At 35.4% G+C, this 20248-nt stretch overlaps 2 protein-coding genes across 5 annotated transcripts in view; one reads left to right on the top strand and one right to left on the bottom strand.

The window, feature by feature from the left end:
* The first annotated feature begins 66 nt into the window (after window positions 1-66).
* ANKRD45 (ankyrin repeat domain 45) overlaps window positions 67-20248 on the top strand; it is a 26963-nt gene continuing 6781 nt past the window's right edge. For 2 of the 4 annotated variants that reach the window (XM_088154286.1, XM_015887549.3), the window contains exons 1-5: window positions 156-225; window positions 869-1187; window positions 2746-2913; window positions 12722-12816; window positions 17911-18049. In XM_088154286.1, coding sequence (XP_088010412.1) covers window positions 193-225; window positions 869-1187; window positions 2746-2913; window positions 12722-12816; window positions 17911-18049 — 754 coding nt within the window. In that variant the 5' untranslated portion in view covers window positions 156-192. Of the gene's footprint in view, window positions 226-868; window positions 1188-2745; window positions 2914-12721; window positions 12817-17910; window positions 18050-20248 lie in introns of all 4 variants that reach the window. The other 2 variants (XM_088154287.1, XM_088154290.1) reach the window with 2 other exon arrangements.
* Window positions 6714-11156, bottom strand: TEX50 (testis expressed 50). Its single transcript, XM_088153247.1, has 2 exons — window positions 10311-11156; window positions 6714-8615 (listed from the first exon to the last, which is right to left on the bottom strand). The coding sequence occupies exons 1-2, from the start codon at window positions 10629-10631 to the stop codon at window positions 8355-8357; spliced, it is 582 nt and encodes a 193-aa protein (XP_088009373.1). The 5' UTR covers window positions 10632-11156; the 3' UTR covers window positions 6714-8354.

Raw genomic sequence — 20248 nt, 5'->3', positions numbered from 1 at the left:
CCCACCAGGCTTCGCCCGCCGGAAGTAATCCCCCTCTCTTAGTTTTCCGTGCAAGAACTCCAAGCATCAGCTCAAACGTTCCGGCCTCAGCGACGCTGAGTGGTTTCTATGGCGACGAGGTTATTCTTGCTGTGCTCAGCGGCCAGAAAGCATTGGGGAGCTGCAGCGAGGTTGGTCTTGAGCTGTGTCAGGATGCGAGGGTTTCAGAATCTAATGTTGGTACAGGTCAGGCCCACTCATTCCATGGTTTAGATCAAGTTCTTGTTTAACTGACTACTGTACTGTATATATGGTGGTTATTTATGTAGAATGAAAGGATAGGTTGCTGCTCCGGGGACAGAGGAGGATTTTAGGCAACATGGTTTTGCAACAATGCCCTGTCGGGTGTCGCAATGGTAGAATTTTGCGGGGATTGTTGTTCAGGCGATTTTGCTTTTCGTTGGTGATTCTCTTTGTTCCCTCACTATTTCTAGGAATAATTGCATAATATCACAAACAGCTAGCTTGGAAGCTTTCTTTTATGTAAATGTACATAGGATTGTGCTGTGAGTGATTTTTCTGAATGAGCGTGCCTAATCTTTTGCTTCTTGCGTTATGACACACAAAAAAAGCCTCAACATAAACATAAAGAATGGGGATAGGCTGCACCCTCTAATTTTCAGCCATAAATATGGTTGAAAAACATTGACTAGAAAAAACAAACAAAAATGGGATCTGAGGGTGAGGAGAATAGAGATCTAAAGTACTCTGGAAATGTCTTGGACAAAAAGGAATGAAATTCTGTAGAGAGAAATGGTGATGCTTTGGGTCTGTACAAGCCATAACCCATTATGTTCTTTAAAATATTTCATTTTTGTTTTTTTATCAGACTAATCTTGAGGACATGGAATCCTTGGAAGAAACAGTGGCCTCAGCAAAAAGAAATGAACATGAGGATTTGGGGCCTCAAGAGGAATCAGCATATTTTAATCCTCTCCTGAGGGCTGCTTTAAGAGGTGATACAGAAGAAGTACAACAGATTTTTGAGGACTTGGAGGATCCTGATCATGAAAAAGCCAACAAGTTGTTAATGGAAAAGGATATTATAGGGAGAAATCTATTATTTACAACTTGCATGGTTGGTCAGAGTGACATTATCCAGTCCCTGGCAAAATATGGGGTTGACTTGAAGGATAAGACAGCCAGAGGTATATAATGGTCTAGATATTTTGAATTCAGCATCATTAAGAGTTTAAGAAAAAGTCTCTTTAAAAATTATTTCCGTTTCTGTTCTGAATTTGAAAGCAGACACTTGAATGTTACAATGGATTGATATTCATAGCTATCTTTTCAGCTAACAGAAATTAGAGCTTTCTGGAATAAGCCTTTCATTAGCCCTTCAACTCCATTACTTTTACTTTCCTCCTGTATTTTTATCTAATTCCCCTAACCACAATTTTCACTTTCTTCCCATATAGATTCTCAAACCCTTGCCATGCAATTTCCATGTAGTCCTCTTTAATTCCTAGTTTGGGAAATGCTAACTCTCTCTTTCTTTCTTTGGCTCTGAATCTACTGTTTCTATACCTCCATGGTCCATTAGCTCCCCTATAATGTTTCCGCTGAACAGCTTTTTCAAGCTAATTTTTCTCTCTGAAATACCTGTTTCTTCACTTTATTAAAGTGGGTGTGCTTTTCTGAAAAATTTACTTCTCTTTCCATCACAATACATGTATACATGCATATTTGTAAAAATATATGAACAAGAATCGGTGCTTAAAAAAAGTTGATAGCTTAAAGAGATAGTACATTAATCTTTTGATTCTCAAGACTGAATTCATAGACACAGGAGTTTTTACAGAAGATAGTTGGCAATTCTATGGAGATATACACACACAAATATGCACACAAACATATGTGTATGTGTATTTTAAATCATTTAATTGTTGAGATATATATGATTAGATGAAAGTTGATGATAGTCTTGAATTATGGAATATTTTACAGAAATATTGAGTTGAAAGTTTGTTGTAGAATTCAGTAACAGCATGAAAGATCAGGATGCATGAGAATAAATGGAATGTTTAGTAAATGGTTTAACATGGAGTGGAGAATAAGACAGGATGTGTGAAGCCAACTTGGTTGCTTAATGTATTTATGGATAAATGTATAAGGAATGCTTGTGGAGATATTCAATGTGTGTAGGTGGGGATATACATATGAAGATACTTTTGTATGCAGAGGATGCCATGCTGTTGACTATGAACCTTTGTTGTATTCAGGAGAAAAATAAATCTAAGTTGAATGCAATGAGAATTGGTTACTTGAGAAGTATATGTAGTAAAACAAGACAAGGTTAAGAATGAATGGATTCTTAAGAAATGTGGATTGAAAAAAGTAACTGACCAGTATGAAAGAAGTATATTGATTCAGTTGTACAGAGAGAATGAATGAAGATTGAACAGCTAAACAAATATGTGAGGGAAGAGTGAATGGAATGAGAAGAACAGGAAAATCAAGAAAATTATGGTTGGATGGAATAGATGAGATTAAAACAAGAAGAGAGAAATTTAAAAAGCAAAATGCAATATATAAAACAGCATATGGATATGATAAAGTAAGGATGGTGTGCAAAGACAGAAGGGTGATGGCATGCTAATGGGCAGATGAGTTTTCTTGTATGTAAAGAAATACATCATGAAAAAAAGTATTATAAACAGATATTCTCTGCACAGTCATGTATATTGATTTCTTTTTTTCTCTCAGGTTATACACTTCTTCATTGTGCTGCAGCCTGGGGTCAGCTAGACACACTGAAAACTCTAGTAGAGCTGGAAGCTGACATTTATGCAACTACATTCCGGGGTGAAAAGGCTAGAGAAATTGCAAATCGATATAAACAAACAGAGTGTGTTGAATTCTTGGATTGGGCAGGTAACATTAAGCTTCTTTGAGATGTGGATTTAGTTTTATAGTACTCAAATCAGCTGGATCCTGAACAAGTACAAATATTATCAATATACCATTGGTTTAAAATAGCTGACATTCATTTTGCCCTGAATAAATCTAGCATTTGACTTAAATCAGAGGAAACCTCATTTGCTTTCCATTTCAGCTATACAAGTATAGAGTGACACCATAATCGTTAGACCTTAAACGCCTTAATCCGATTTGAATTTGTTATTCACATTATTGTGATTTGCAGTTGTACTGTGACAGCTGAGCTCTCTAATCTTGATATCAACCTGAAGGCAGATCTCATCTGTACATTTTGCTATAATTACATCATTGAAGTATCATTGTAATTTTTTTGTTGCTAGAGTTCAGATAGTTGTAACTAAACCAATGGTGTCACTTTTGTTTGTAGTACCTTAGTGTATTAAATAGTATGGCTCTTGATCAACTTTCCACATTAGGGAGGCAGTGGAGAAGATATCAGAGTTGCTTCTGCTGGACTTTACTTATACTGACCCCTTTCCAGGACCATCAACCACAAATTGCTCCATCAGAAGAATTCTTAACATAATTACTGAATTAAGCCATTTTCTAGGTTTGCACAGTACATTGAACCACAAATTATCCAAATGGTCTGGAATTCATAACACAAACCCCCACAAAATTTACATATATTCTTTAAGTGCTCCTTGAATCTATCTTTGCTGAATAATCAAGATTTTGTTAAATGGATCAGGGACAATACAGGGTTTTTTTTCATATTAACAGGAACTTGGTAACATTACTCTTTGGAATGGAACATTCTTAAAGCATTTATTCAAAGTCATACTATTGCATACACTTTTTATAAGAAGCAACAATTGGCTAAAGTTAAAGTTTTAGGTGAAAGTTAAAGGATTATTATCACTTTATGCATCCCATATAGATTGATAGAGATCTTTGGTCTCTGCTCAATATGCACCTACCAAGCTTTATGCTTCCAAAACTGAATTTTTTTACATTTCACAAAGCAAAAATATTGAGAAAAAAGAGAGATATCTAGTAAGTTACTGGATTCTAGACTTATATGTTAAACATTGTACCATCAATATGGAATACAAATGGAAATGTGTGTATAGTTTCCAGACTCATTAATCAACCATTTAACATTTTTTATTTTAAACTGCATAATATTAATTCTACATCAGCAGAAGATAAGACTTTTTTTAAAAACAGAAGATTGTATTACCGTCTTTATCACAGCAGGATCAAGTTCTTAATTTTACATAATCTTTTTCACTTTAAGAAACCATCACTATTATTAAATAAAGTTGAGAAGACTCCTGGTCCTGGTGTTATTCCATTTGATTGAGATTTTGTCTCCTATTTTACTAGAATTTTATACCAAAACTTAATGAAACAAACATTATAGCTATTCCCAATCTGGGCAAGAACTCTATTGCATGTTCTAATTAGAGACCTATTTCCTTGATAATTGTGGATGCTGAGACTTTAGCAGCTACTTTGAGCCATAGATTATCTGGTATTTTTTCCAGCTATAGTACATCCAAACCCAGGCTGGATTTATACAGGTCCTTCAACCTTCTGATAGTAAAGTTTTTAAATTGATGTTCTTGTCTTAATTCATAATAGGCAAGACTCTGCAGCTATAATTTCTTTAGATGCTAAGAAAGCCTTTGATGTAGTTTATCAGCAGTTCTTAAATCTGGCTATAATTTATTTTGGGTTTCCTCAAAGTTTTTTATTTTGGATTGCTATGATTTATTCATTTATTCAACATGAGTGATTAGTAATGGTACATATTAAGGTTGCCCTCTCTCTTCCTCTTTTTTTTAAAGTTGGCTTTACTACCCTCTTACCTCCATAATTAAAAATTATGAAAATTTCAAGAGAATTCTGGGGAGAAGATGAGATGGTGATGATATTCTGTGCTTATACCTGAACAAGAAATATCTATTTGCAATCCTACTTTATTAATATATGAGTTTGGGATCTTGTCTAGTTATTCTGCAAATGATTGTACAGTAAGTCAGTCTTTTTCAAAAAAGGAGCAAAAAAGTCTTAAGCAATATGGTCTAAGCTTTTGGAGTTCTGTTTATAATAATTTCCATGGTCCTTTAATTTTTAAAGTACTATGCTTATCAGTCTTGAATCTGCACTTTAATGCTGTATGTGTTTTCTTTTGTTGATTACTTTAGCATAATAAATAATAAAAACAACACAAGACAGTCTAAGCTTGGAATGTTGTATACATCTACTACGGCCTTATTTGATCTTGTGAAACTGCATGGCATGAATACAGCTACTAAGTCATAGTTACTACTGTCATCTTCAGTTTAAAGTTCTGGATTTCCTGGGGGTTATTCTGCTTAGTTTTTTCAATAACAGCCAGGTTTGTTTAGTTCATTGATATAACATCATTGGTTTAGTATATAGATTCCACTGTTATTCAGGTTCTTAAAAAGAAGTGAACTACTGAACTATTTTTAAACATCTGAGAAAAATGGAACAATTTAATACCTTCACGAGAAATAGTATCCCGCGGGAGGGGGCTGATAAATAGTTAAAAATGTGAACAGTCAAATCATGCTAAGAAATCATTTTATTTAAGAAAAATGTGTTTTTCATATTTGAATACAGACAAGACATTCCCTATCTTAACTGCATATTCCATGTTAGTTCCTGCTGAATAATAACAAAAAGTTACTTTCAAGGAGCATTTTATGGACAAGCTGCTTTCTGTCTAGTGTGTTGTTTTTAAAAATACAATTTCCCAAAATTGTTCATTTGTGCTGTGAGACATTAATGATAGAGCAATTCACAGAAGGCTATTTTAAAAAGGAAAAAAAGTGAATTAGGAAATTACATTTAGATAGAAAGGCTTAATACCTGACCTAGCTGTATTCTACAAAGGAAACGCCATGTAGTTTGCTAGACCACATAGAGCCTGGTATAGCCATCTATTCCATTATTAGAGGAGAGAGAAAAGAAGCAAGAACTAGGAACTGAAATATCCTTTACAATACATGCAAAGTAGAGTCAAAGAGGAAAATTAAAAGCTCTCAGCAAAAGGAATCCCTATACAGGTAGTCCCCGGGTTAAGAACACCTAGTTTAAGGACGACCTATAATTAAGAACAGAGCCTATTGTAGCAAAATTTGAGTTAAATACACAATGATTTGAGTTAATTATACAATGGTTCGAGTTCATTACACAATACAACAGTATTATACAATAATACTGTTCTGGCTTACATACAAATTCGACTTAAGGACAGACCTTGGGAATGGAACTAATTCTTAAACTGGGGACTACCTGTACTAACTTTGACCACAGCCAAGAGGATGAGAGGGGCAACAAGCCAATGCATGAGAATTGGATCTTCCAACAAACATATTCTTTATTTCTAAGCATCTAACATGCATTGAAACTAACAAACCCATGCAAATATTCTGGCTGTCAAAGAGATAGGTAAAAGACCCTCTGCTTTTCATCAACAGTCTTACATTTGATGCCTGAGTAATCAAACTTTTTAGAGGCATGTCTTTTTCCATACAACCATGTGAAAATTGATACTGAATTTCCTCCTACTGGATATGAACTAAAAGATATTCACTTATCATGCAAACTATAGCTTAGTACAGTCATGGTTACTGAATAAATCACAGGTTCACACAACACATTAATCCATACCAACCAGAATTATTGGGTTTATATATCATACAGTGCCAAAGCTAAACCAACCACAATATTTATTAATGTACTATATGAGTTAAAACAAAGGTTTTTTACTGCTCCCCAAATAATTAATTTTCCAGTGTCCCCTGGCATTTATATTTCAAGTTTTTTATTATTCATAATGTCAACTGTCCATTTTCAGTAACATTTACAGTTGTGCCTTACATACTAGATGTGTGTGAATATTTATTGGGGATTAGATGCTGCTTAGAATTATTTTATGCAAAATAGAGATACTAATTTCTTTCAGTCTGCTTGCTTTACCTAAATTTGCAATCCCACTTTAATTCTTTAATAAACATTCTTAATTTGGAATCAGGTGAGAGATCACTGAATTTTTAGCAACCCTAAGGCTATTGTGCTGTTTTGCAGCCTGATTGCTCCTTCACACTTATAAGGGCTGTATGTAATCAAAAGAGAGATCAATTAACTCACTCTCTAAAGATGGAGAGCTGTGTTAATCTGTTGCAGCCAAAAATCAGGTGGAGTCTGGTAGCACCTTTTCAGACACATTTTATTAAAAGGTATGAGCTATAGTTCGTTAAAGCTTGTGCCTTTCAATACAATTTGCTAACCTGAAAAGTTGCTATCAAAATGAGAATGCCATCTTTATGCATCAAGCCATAATGTAGTTTGTTTAGTTTTGGCTCAGCATGTTGTATGAAACCAACCTTTGACAGTAAGATTAATACTACAAGGTATGATCTCTGGTGTGTCTCTCTCCCACCAACCTTCATCCTGAATCCCTTGGTCACTCCTTAGCAGAGCCATGATTCTTACTTTGCAATTCTTGTAAAAGTATTTTAAGTATTATTGATACTGTCATATTTATTAGTCTGGCCTGGGTGACAATAGTGACCCTTTTCCTAACTCTTGATAATTTTGTCGTTTTGTAAGAACTGTCTGTATCTGATCAGTACTCAAAAAAGGATTATTTCTTATCAAGATGTCTTCGGAGGCAAAAATGTAACTGATCACCATACAAGAGCACTAAAACAAAGCAGGTAAAACTGTTCTGAGGGAATGATCAGAGGCTGAAAAGTAAAACAAATGGATTCTTTTCCTTTCTTATGATCACTGGCAACTTACATAAATTTGACTTCTAGCTACTGAACCCCTCGGCCATCTTTTCATTCTCTTATGATCACTTGCCTTATGCCTGATCGTTGCTTGCCTGTTGCCCCTGAGCAGAGATCATATCAAGGGAGCACTGGGAAGAAAGGATTTTTTTCCCATCTTTTTTTCTGTCACATAGAATTGCTATGTGAGTGGTAAAGCTATATCTGAAATCCAGTGAGTGGGAAGGATGTGCAACTGCTAAAACAGCACTTTTCTCCCTGTGAAAAGGGAACCTTCTATTAAACACTTGTCAGTCCCAGTTTTTTATAACAGAAGTAAGATCATATTGAAGACTCGCAGCTTTATCTACCAAATACACTCTTTAATTATTGATATTGTAGATGCAAATCACTTTGGTTTGACTTTGAAACAACATTTAATAGCCTCTTTGTGCCTTCTTCGGTACAATCCATAATGTCCTGCATAGAATCTATCTCAAACATACCAGCAACCTATGTTGGAGGTTTGTTATTTCCTTTGCCACCTTACTGGATCAGAGGCAGCACTCCAAATATTCAGTAAAGAACTAAACATAGGAAGGAAGAAACTTTTGGGCTCATATATTATATGGTGTCTGCACTGGAGCTATGGTTGTGCAGACAAACTGGGAAGAGCTGTTCGTCTTCATCAAGTTCATCATTTTTTCTCTTTTTGTTTAATTTACGGTACTTGATTTCTTTTTTGTGACGATGGGTGACACGCTTCATGTATTTCATCATCTTGGAAGTGTTAGTCACTAACTTGTAGAGCATTTTGTTCATGTCGTGGCTATAGTCATCATTTATTTCTGTGACAACTGATACTGCTGTTGTCGGGTTCTCTGACTGTCAAGTGAGAAAAATTGCAAGAATGTTAATATTGTTGTTTTAAACATTTATAAATAATAATATAGTGGAGATATTTGCATTAAGCTCAAATATTTATACTTCTTTTTTATATCATGAAAACAACTCAATGTACTCTGGTATCTTTTATTAATGTTATAGTGAGCATTAATTGTATAACTTCAGTAATTATCTGTCCATTTGTAGATAATCTCTTTTTTGAAAATACATTTTTGTTTTAAATAAAAATAAAAAAGAATAATCTTAAGTAGCAGATAGCTTTCAACTGGAGTTTGATATGCAGATAATAAGTAATGTATGCTTTTCTTGTCATACAAATAAAAGTGTCAAGAAAGGTTTTCTTACTCAATTTCTTAAGTGTCAGAATTCAGGCTGTTGTTAAATGCATAAGATCAAAGCTAGTAATAGGACTGTTAACCTTACATATAGAGAGGTCCATATTTTAAACCTTGGGAACCACTGTTTACCTTGGTGTCTAGGTAAACAGACACCAAATATATCCAGAAATTCTACATTCAGACTGACTTAAATACTTTTAGCCTGTTCTTATTTCAACCACAAGGAATAATTTATATAATTGATTGTTTCGTTTCTTCTCTGCATGAAAAATATTTTTATTTAAAATTATTTAGTATAAAGCTATACTGTAATCGCTCTACAATATTACATTCTGGTAACAGATTTTCATTACTGCTTATTATGCCTTCCTTAGGTGTTACCTTTGCTGTTGATTTTTGTCTGGTGCCCCCATCTCAGCTGTTTCTAAACCTGCTTCAGAATTCACCCCAAAGTTCCCCCCTCCCCAATATTCTCATTGTCTTGAATTGTTTTGATTTTCTGACATAAAAATATCTGCTCCATGCCTTTGGCTCCATGCTTGTTAGCTTCTATAAAGATAATGTCTGAGAGCTGAACTTTGTTACATTGATATGATGGGTCTTTACAACAGAGTTAGATATTTTTACTTCTTTACCATGAATTACAACTTTTATTGAGAATGTACACCACCTGGCTTGGAGCTTCTTACTTCAGATTGGGCACTATATATGCATACCATTTAAAATCTAAATTAGACAAAATTTAGCTTAGAATACAGCTTGGATTTATCATAATATCATAATTAAGTTATTGAATGCAAAGCAACACAAATCATATCTGTACCAGACTATATCAGAATTTAGCCATTCAAAAAACTATGGAAATTATAATTCTTTGAATGCTAAGAGAGTTCCCTCCAGATGAACTGGGACTCTAACTCCTAGAATTCCATGCTGAAGCAGAGAATTCTGGGAGCTGCAATTCTAACACATCTGGAAGGCAGGCTGGTTGAACCAGATATTCAATGAGGATAATTTATTGGATTAAAATAATTAATAATATGCATGTGCCCACACTAAATTGGCAATTATATATTACTCAGAATATATATATATATGGTGGAGAATGTGAAGTGCAATCCAATAGCATTCCCACTAAATCTGCTTTGGAGAATTGGGGGACAGATGTTAGGGATGTGAGTGAGATGAAATAATTACATCATCATTAGACAGCATTATTTTTAATTCATAGGATTCTGAGTTAGGGGTAGGGAATGAAATCTAGAGGCCAGGCAATGGCATAACTGGAAATGGATGAAGCATCCTCTTCATTGCACAGCTGGTATCCAAATCTTACCTTTGTGCTTTTTGTCAGTTTCAGTTTGTGTAAAAGGAAGTGTGCAGTTAAACCTACAGCTATGACGAGTGCCACTTTGCAACTAGCATATAATACTTCTAGGCACCCTTTAGATAGTCCTATGCCAGTAAAACACTGGACTATGTGACATATTGAGTTATGAAAGAGGATAGATTGCTCTTTAGTCACCAATTCCAGATCCTGTGGAGTCATTTCCCAAGCAACTCTTGTCCAGGCTGGTCGTTCACAATAACCGACAACATCTTGCATCAAGAAAATAGTCCACAAAAGAAAAATCTGGCAAGAACCACACAGAAACATTTTATGCTATTTTCAGACAAAAATGTCTCTATGTAAAGGATGTTCCTTGTGTAGGAGTTGCAGCAAATGGCTTTTGAGGTTCATTATGGACTGTCACAAAAGAGTCTTAATCAAATAAATCCTTCCATGATAACCAAGCTTCCAGCTTGGGCACTAGAGAGATTTGAATGCAGGTAATATCAGCCCATCAGCTGTGGGAAGATTCCGTGATGTCATAAAGGAGCTCCAGATCTTATAGAAAAGTGTCTTATGATGTCAGTAAGAACTCAAGGAAAGCATTTCACAGTAAAGAAATGTAACATAGCAGCCTCAGGGCAAAGAATAGAAAATGTCTAAAACTGGGAATATCCTCCTACTCTTAAAACACAGTTTACATTTATCAAATGATACGTTGTAGACATCTCTTGTCCCTAGTTCTACCATGGTGTTATGAACACAAATTACATATAATTGAATTATTTATATATTCTTCCCCTGCTGATCCTTGCCTTTCTTTACCTCCCTATATTTTAGATAGCACCGATGTTGGGAGAGGGCCTGTCATACTTGTTCTTTTAAAAATGTTATGTTTATAGTTGGTATCAGATAAAGAAATCTTTAGTACAGTTGACTTGTGAATGCTGGCTAATTAATGCCATTCACAAGGGAAGAAGATACTGTGGGTTGCTTAATTGAAATGCAGTTCAGATCCCATGAAAACCTCAGCCTGTATCTGAAATAATGAGAAAATTAATAGTTCTATAGAGATATTTGAAAATCTTACTATATTTTCTACTAATAATTGTTTGCTCATGTGTCAAAATGTGTAAGCATACATAATGCTTTCCCTAATTCTGAATAAGGCATCTCTGAAGACCGTAACCTAGTGAATATTGACTAAAAGTCATTGACAAATGTTATTTTATTTTTCTAATAAATGGTTGTTTTCCAAATGTAAGCAGCTTTAATTATACCAGAAAAAATTTTAAATTCTGTTTTTAATATAAAAAGATGCAGTTATGGAAATTGTTTAAATTATTATTCTAATTACCTTCTCCAAAGCTGTATAAACATGACTTGAGGCTTTGTTAATTTTGCTTCTCAGACCACACCTTTACATGTTATTAGGGTGCAGGGAGAAGACATATTACTTTTTCTATGGTTTATATACACCTTGGGGTATTTATAGAGGGAGAGGGGATGCAGAACAGAAATTAGATGCTGTCTTTGCCATCCTCTACTCCTTGCTTGTTACACTGATCACCAGGAGGTGGGCACTACATGACTGGTTTCATCCTATTTGGGATTCATAGATGTAATTGTTTGTTTGTTTGTTTGTTAAATTTGTACGCCGCCCATCTCCCCCAATAGGAGAGATAGCCAGATATTATATGGGATTCAAACCATCTACTGGGAATTGAACTCATGGACCTTTGTGCTTACAGAGAGGGAGTGAACATGTATGGAAGTAAAAAGAAAAACCCATAAATGGGAGCATGACATAATGTAACATCTGTCTCTCTCTGCCCTGAGAGCTTAAGGGAAGGTAGACTGTTTATACCATTCTGATAGATCCCTTATGTGCTATGTGATGTGCCTTGATTCTATATGTCATGTCTACAAGGAACAAGAGATAATGAAATTATTGCAAAGGAAATTTACCATTCTGGAGATACTATCCATAAATTAAAAACTAGTAGAAAAGACATTGGTTGCCATTCCAAACACAGTTAGAGATAAACCAACATGAGAAAGGCAGACAGGCAGTTATAGGTGCATGTGCACTCTTGTCAATACCTTTTAAAAAATCAGTATGAACGAAGTAGGTAGGGGCAGTTTTCATCAGGATTACTGGAGAGTGAAGGCAGTTTAATCTTTCAATCTCTGGCTGTGATCCCAATAAAAATATACCCCCCAGCAATTACTTTTTTCCTAGAAAAATCTCATATAATTTAATCTCTAAAATGTATTGCTGCTTAGGGCAAAATGGGAATAAATGAAGAATCTAGATGATGTAGATAATCCAGTTAACTTTGGTAGACTTGCTATCATATAGAATGGCAGCATTTCTTGGATCTTCTCATGTCTCTTTATTCTCTCTTTCTTTTTAGAGGCCAAGCAGAATTTACGCAATTTTATTTCCCAAGTCCAGGCAACAGTCACAGATCCTGAGAAAGTTCAGGGAAGGCTTAATAAAGAAGATAAGGTATATTAATTAAGTACTTGTTTTCTTTATATTGTGGCTAGTTTAAATTTGGCTAGTTTAATCTAAAGTTTAAGTAGTCAGTGGTATGTTTGGTATGAGAATTAAAAAGATATGTTTAATGCCAAAACATACTTGATGGTTGCTGATTGATGGTTACTGATAACTTCTGATGACCCTATAAAAGTATTATAGGGTCATCAGAAGTTTAGTTTCACATGTCATACTAGTTCTTCTTCAATCTTTTGCAAAGACTAAGTTGGAAGAAATATCACATGAAGCAGGGGACCTCTAGATAACACTGCCAATTCTAAATATTTTCAAGTCAAGATTTGTTGATGACTGTAGATTATAAATATTCTGAACAACTAATTGTTATATACAGCATTTTATGTAGACCACCCATGGCTTTTAAAATACAATAGAAAAAGAACAAATTGCAGTAAAAATATTATCTGTACAGTATTGTTTCACACAAATAAAAACAAATAGCCTGGAACTAGTTGATTATAGTTTCAAATATAAATTTCATTGATATTTAAAGTGAATATATGAACAAATATTTCTTTATATTGGAAAATCTCTAGGAAATCCAACATTTTGATTACTGGATTTTTATACTTGAATTTATGCATGAAAGTTTAGAAATATATTTGATACTATTTTGTAACAATTAACTGTTTCCGAAATGCTTCTCTCAAATACATCATACATCCTAGCCTTTGCTATCTATTTGACAAAAGAATGGCAGAGCAGTTATACTAACAATATCACACCTTTATTTTACTGCTTGTTTTTCATATACTGTATATCTTTTTGACTATCTGAAGAGCTTCACTTAGAGCTTAAGACAATAACAGTAAACCCAACTTCATTCTGTTACTTTATCTATCTGAGATAGGCCAGCAGGATAAGGGAATCAAGACTCAGTTTCAACACTGTAATCAATATTCATTATTGCTTACCCCTCCCCAGGCAAATCCACAGTAAGCAGAACTGTCTGCTTTGGTTTTTATTCTCTTACCATATAGCTTCATAAATTCATTCTTGTCCCTATGGTTGCAACTCTGAAAGCAGTGGTGATGGTCACTATGGTTTGTCAATCATGTAAAATCATAGCTAGCACAAATATCAATTTCAAACCTACTTTATAATAAAGTACAATTTCTGATTATCAGCCCATTATCACATAGTGCTCTTTATCAGTTCAGATATTATGCTAACCACGGTAAAAGTTATTTAAACCAAGACGATGGGTGCAATGTGAGATCCCTTTACAGGTTTTTTTAATACATTTTTCTGTACTTGCCTGGCTGGCTACCAAGTAATAGATTACCAAGCTGTCATAGGATATAGACAGCTGCAATATCATTAGCTGCAGAGTCTCCTCCTATTAGCACTCACATGCCTTTTTGCTGGCCTTTCAGATCTTCAAAGTCCTAGACCTTCATGAAGCACCTTGCCTAGGATTAAATGACTGTGCTTCTGATTCTAGTTACTGTCAGTGGATGCAGGCAGGGGAACTTGCTGGGACTGTCAATACAAGACGGAGCCACTGGTTCCAGTACTGCCGGGACCTCCAGTACAGTAACAGTATACTTGCCACTTGATGCTTCTAGCTCCACTTCTTCTCCATCCTCCTTATCTGAAGACAGGGCTGTAACATAAACAGACTCTTAGTCCATTATGCAATATTTTAGGCAAAAGAAATTCAAAATCTTCAAAGGGATCCCCACCTTAGTGAACTTGCTAATAAACAAGGGCTGGAGGGTTCCTATATCATTTCTCAAGATTCTGTACTCTGACTCCTAATTCTTGGGATTAAAACATATTAAAGAAAGTTGTGTGCTTTTTTAAAAAATTATACTCTGCAGTTAAAGGGCTTGATGCCCATGCTCCATGCTCCATATCTATCGAGCCACTCATTTTAAAAACAAAAAATGGGTGTTTTGTCCCATCAGAGTCAAGGCCTCTATGAATGAAATAGGGAAAAGTTAGTTCCTTACCATGTCTAGGCTGTGTTTTTTTTAATTGTCATCTGCCCATGATGATAGAAAATAAACTAGAAAAGCAGAATTGTAGCCTGTTCTGCACTCCCCACCTTATTTCTTGGATAAATTTAAGGCTGCTAGACTGTAGTTCAGGTGAGGATGACATCTAAAGCAACAGCTGAACAATATGGGTTAGCATACCATGTGAATCAGGACAATGGTGTTTCAGCACTATGGATTTAATAAATGTAGTGGCAGGTTAAAAGATGAAACGTCTCAGTTCCCTTCTTCCAAAAGCTGCTGGAGTTTTACACACTCTGGCTCTGCCTTCCTGCTTTGATGTAGTAGTTACTGCTGCCACCACTTTTCTTCAAGGTGGATGCCTTTACTTGGCATCCTCCCTGTAAGACCATTGTAAGAGAAAGCTAGGAGTCCTATAGGCTTTGGGGCAAGTATGGAGAAAAAAAGATGATAAAAATGAAATAAATTCTATAGCATCACCTCCTACTATGGAGTCCTTGGTGCTCTCTGAACTTGTTTGCTTGCAGAGGTTTCATTACCCAACACCCAACAGGTAACATCATCAGTGCTAGTGAGTGTGGGGTTTGCTCCCCATTTATATACAATAGCTTGCCCCGCCAGTGTTGGTAGAGATGTGGTTTTCTGCTTGGTAGTTCCTTGATTAGGGTATTTTCTGCTTGTCTAGTGTTAATCTCTGCTTATCTGGGTGTTGGCTCCTGGAGAGGATGTGTTCTGATATTTTTGTTTCCTTCTTAGCTTTTTGTTGTCTCTTTTGAATGGTGTGTAAATATGGTTTATTTCTATGTATCTGTTTATGGCTGATTTGTCTGAGTGCTAAGCTTCCAGGAATTCCCTAGTGTTTTTGGATTTGCCTTGGTCTAGGATGCTCACAGTTTTCCAGTGGAAACTGTAGAGTCTTACCACATATTGTGAGATTAAGGAATTTTCATCATGTCTTCTGACTGCTAGTTGGTGTTCCTGGATGTGCTCTGCTAGTCTTCTGTCTGTCTGTTCTACATAGTGGCTGTTACAGTCCTTACACTGTATGTTGTAGATGACTCCTGTTTTTTCTTTTTGGGCTGCTGGGTCTTTTGGTTTACTTAAGATGTTTTGGAGGGCTTGAGTTGGTTTGTGTGCTATGGTTATGCTGTGTGGTTGTAATAGTCTGTTGGTTGTTTCTGAGTAGTTTTTGATGTATGGTAGGTAACCCTTTTCATAGCTTGTGTTTGTTGTCCTATAGTGGATTGAGCGGTCAGGCACTTTTTGATAAAGTTGCATGGGTATCCATTTTGTTGGAAGATGTTGTATAGGCAGTCTGTTTCCTGTTCTGGGTTGCTGCAGTGTGTTTATACTCTTCTGAATAATGTTCTTACATAGCTCCTCTTGTGGGAAGTTGGGTTGTTACTTTAGTAATGGAGCATGTGGTTAGTGTGGGTTGTTTTTCTTTTTTCTTTTAAATAACTTTATTAAAGATTATAACTGCAGTACTAAAAACTAACACAGAAAGAAAGAAAGAAAGAAAGAAAGAAAGAAAGAAAGAAAGAAAGAAAGAAAGAAAGAAAGAAAGAAAGAAACCATAGAGAATAAAAGAAAAGAATATACTAACGAAAGAGAAAAGAAATATATAAAGAATTTACTTCAACCTTCATCACTACAAGTATAAACAATTTTAGTAACTTTTCACCTCCTCTTAATTTACAATCAGTGATTTCTTCAACCCATGTCCCATCTCTTATCTATAAACAAATCCATAAAGCATCATTTCAGTAATTTTGGTGTCAGCAAAAGTCCATTAAGGGTTGTCAGAAATAACCACATATCTATTTTAACCTTGATCAAATAAACCAACTTTATATTCCTTTTACTTCTAATGATCTTAATCTTTAATCCATTCAAGTAATGTCATAGAACTTGATTTATTTTCATTTCTTTTTTGCCCCTTCTCACAAGATTCATCCAAGCTTTAACAAACCTCTTTTGTAAACCCAATATAAAAGAATTATCCAGGTCATTCTCTTGGTTTATTATTTGTAATTCCTTTTTGATTTTTAAAGAATCAACCAATTTCTTTTCTATGTCCAATGAGACATCTTTTTCCATATCATTCTTGTAGCCTGTCATTTGTAGATCCACTTTCAGTGTCCACACTGTCTCTGTGTTGTCAGATAAAACTTGTTCCTCTTCTGCTATTTCTTCTAGAACATCCACAGGAAGGATTCTTTATAATTAATTCCAAAATCTTAAACCTGGATCCTTAATCCATTTATAACTTTCTAAAACCAAAGTCTTAATTAGCTTTTTGCTGTTTATTTAAATTTTTAAAAGTTCTTAAGCTTGTAATTAAAATTGTCTTTCATTAAGGATTGAAGGCAGACTCACCTGTTTTCAGACTTGTTGATCCAAAGGTCTCTAATAGGTGAAAAGTAGTTAATAAGCAATTTCCAAATGTGATTAGAAAAGGAAGTGAACTTAGTGTCCTTTTAAAGGTACCGACCGCAGTTTGAGTGAGATGGCTATTCCCTCATCTCCCAGTGCTCAAAACCTGCCAGAGACCACTGTCTTATGGTTTCCTCGCAAGGAGCAACTGTCTGGAGCACTTGTGGGGAATCTCCCTTCCTCTCTTTGTCCTTTTTCTTAATGCAAGGTTTTAAACTAAGCATTTTTCTATTAGAAGTTATCCGATCACTACTCAACATACCAACTTTGCTGTGGTGCCTCCATGTCTTGAGGAAGATATATGAAGAGTGCTGCTGGTGATATGGAAAGCCAGCCTGCATTCTTATCCTTTCCCTTTGCAGTCTAAAGGCAGGATCTGTTTAGTGGAGATGCACATGAAGGCTACCATAAAAAGAAGTTTCTGGAATTACTAGAATTTTCAGAAGTTCTGTGTTTTTGTATTTTGAAATTTCTCAAGAACCCTAGTGAAGTAGAATATAAATATTTTAAGATGTTAAGTAATTTCCATGCTCTGAAATCATACAAAAGTTACTATAGCTTGCATGGCCTACATTTTGGCTAGATTACCTCTAGTGATAGTTTAGCAAGTGCTGGTTTTTGTTGATACTCTTGTTTATTCTTTGTGTAGACAACCTCCATCAAAGCCTGTCAGGCCAAGTTGGACTGGCTTGAAAATACTAAAGATCCTACTGCACAAGACTTTATTGATCAGAAACAGCAGTTGGAGGACATAATGCTTCCTATCTTCACAAAGTTGGCTACGCCACGTGAGTACTTGAAGCTTCCGTTTGGATAAAAGAGTTTTTTTACCTTTTTAATTACTGCTTTATTTTCAGGAAATGTTTTCTGCAGGCCCATGTCAGGTATTGAACTTTGCATAATCCATAATAAACTTCTCTTAGAGATTTACTTCTGCCTTCCAATTTGTTAGTTAAGTTTACTGAAAACCTCACTCCATTTCCTTTTAGCATTTCCAATGCCCCTGTAATATGACAAATATACAGGTAGTCCTTGCTTAATGACTATAATTGGGACCAGCAATTCTGTCATGTGACACTGTCGTTAAGCAAAACATCATGTGACCATGCTGGACTTACATCACTCCCACTGCAGTTGTTAAGCTAATCACCATGGGTTGTTAAGCAAGACATCACATGACCATGACTTGCAGTTTCACTGCTGGCTTTTCCATTTACTTGTTGGAAGCTGGTTGCGAAGTGCCCAAATTTCAATCATGTGACGATGGGGATGCTGCGATGGTCATAAGTGCAAGGACCAGTCATAAAGTTACTTTTTCAGCACCATCATAACTTCAAAGTCACTAAACAGGGTAGTTGTTAAGCGAGGACTACCTTTATTTAATAGTATCTTGAGCGATTGAAGGGTTGAATATGGATAACTTTGTTGCATTTCTTAAGGGCAAATTCTAAATCTAAATAAATTAAGCTAAGCTATCAAATCAGCTTCTGTGAATCAAAGTATTTCACTTATTCCACACAAAAAAAATACTCTTCAATCACTGAATGTTAGAATAATTGCAATACCATGGATTGGATTTCCACTCACAAAACAATTCTGTGCCTTACAATAAAACAAAATAATGTATGTCCCTCTAGGTTACAGAGGGTTACGTGATATGCAAGCAGTTTCCAACTCTATACATTCCCACTGTTCTCAAATTCCACAAAATTCAGGATTGTAAAAAGGAAATGCATTGTTCAAATACACATGTGTACATTGCATAACTGATTATGGCAAAAAGTGTGCAATTTCCCTCATGTGCCAAAAGTGTGTTTTATTAATTTTATCTGGACCTCTTAGAATTACAAAATATACTTCTCCTTTTCTCCAGTTGATAACAAAGAAGGCAATGTGACAGTCCCATCCATGGCAGCCACTGGTCTCACACCAATGTTCCACTGCTTATCAGCAAGCATACCTGGCTTTTACTGCCCACATTCCCCTCTAAGCAGGCAAGCCACAAACCTTCATCACTAGAGCTCCTTTCACATAAATCCAGTCACTGCCACTGCTGGCTGCTTGCCACATCAGCCACATCCATCAGGAATTCATCAGTGCATTACTTTGAGCTGGCCAAGCAGCTGTGCTCCCTTCCAACCTACATGCACTCCATGAGTGTGGCAATATTGGAGCTTTCATTTATTTATGATCAAAGATCAATCGAACACAATCACATAAAACCAAATAAAAGGCAATATAGTAAGATCCCTGTAATTAATAAAATGAATCAAATATATTTGGACATCTCCAATGTTAAAACAAGAGCCTTCTTACAACAATTACAATCCCATAAAATTTGGCAACCCTCCTAGATATTTCTGAATATAAATAGCAAGGATTTCACTAGCACTTTATTTCTTCTCACCAATTGCTTAACAAGAGCATTATTAGTTCAAGAAGCCAGAGGGCAGCATAGCAACACATACAATACTGTCTCAGTCATCCCAATACAAAAGAAACAGTGTAATGAGCTGCCACCTGTGCAGGATTCTGACACACTGGCAACCTTGGGATACAATATGATTCAACTACCCATGGCAGAACATTAAATCTAGCAAGTGATAATGCTGTTCTATATGAGATGGAGTGGATGTTATTAGAATAGGTAGGTAATTTGAAGGTTCTACCACAAAGGTTTCCATTACAACAGTGAGAAACTTTATTGTTGTTATCTCTATAAATCAAAATCAAGGACTCACCGTTTAATTCTAAGGTGATTCTGCCAAAATTTATTAACATCAAGAACAGAGGTGAGGGCCCATAATAATTTAAATCTGAAACTGTGCCTTTCTTCCAAGGCAAACAGACTTATCAGCAGGGACCAACTGAACTAAAAATTCTTCCAGAAGGATTAAGATAACTGAAACATTAGCAGAGAGGTAGATGGATATAGATTCTACTAGATTTGGAAGGCAAAACTTATTTTTAGAAAGAATTTGAATGAT

This window comes from Python bivittatus, unplaced genomic scaffold, assembly GCF_059951505.1.
Source record: "Python bivittatus isolate LINGU-HERP-01145 unplaced genomic scaffold, Pbiv_v1 ctg000700_np1212, whole genome shotgun sequence".
In the NCBI taxonomy this organism is placed as follows: domain Eukaryota; kingdom Metazoa; phylum Chordata; class Lepidosauria; order Squamata; family Pythonidae; genus Python; species Python bivittatus.
The sequence above is the reverse complement of the archived record's forward strand: the minus strand, read 5'-3'. Positions and strand labels throughout refer to the sequence as shown.

Excerpts from the sequence above, each read along its gene's own strand:
- TEX50 (XM_088153247.1), bottom strand. The coding sequence starts at position 10,631 with ATGTTTCTGTGTGGTTCTTGCCAGATTTTTCTTTTGTGGACTATTTTC. Across the intron at positions 8,616-10,310 it reads AACTGACAAAAAGCACAAAG|TCAGAGAACCCGACAACAGC; the intron begins GTAAGATTTGGA and ends CTCACTTGACAG.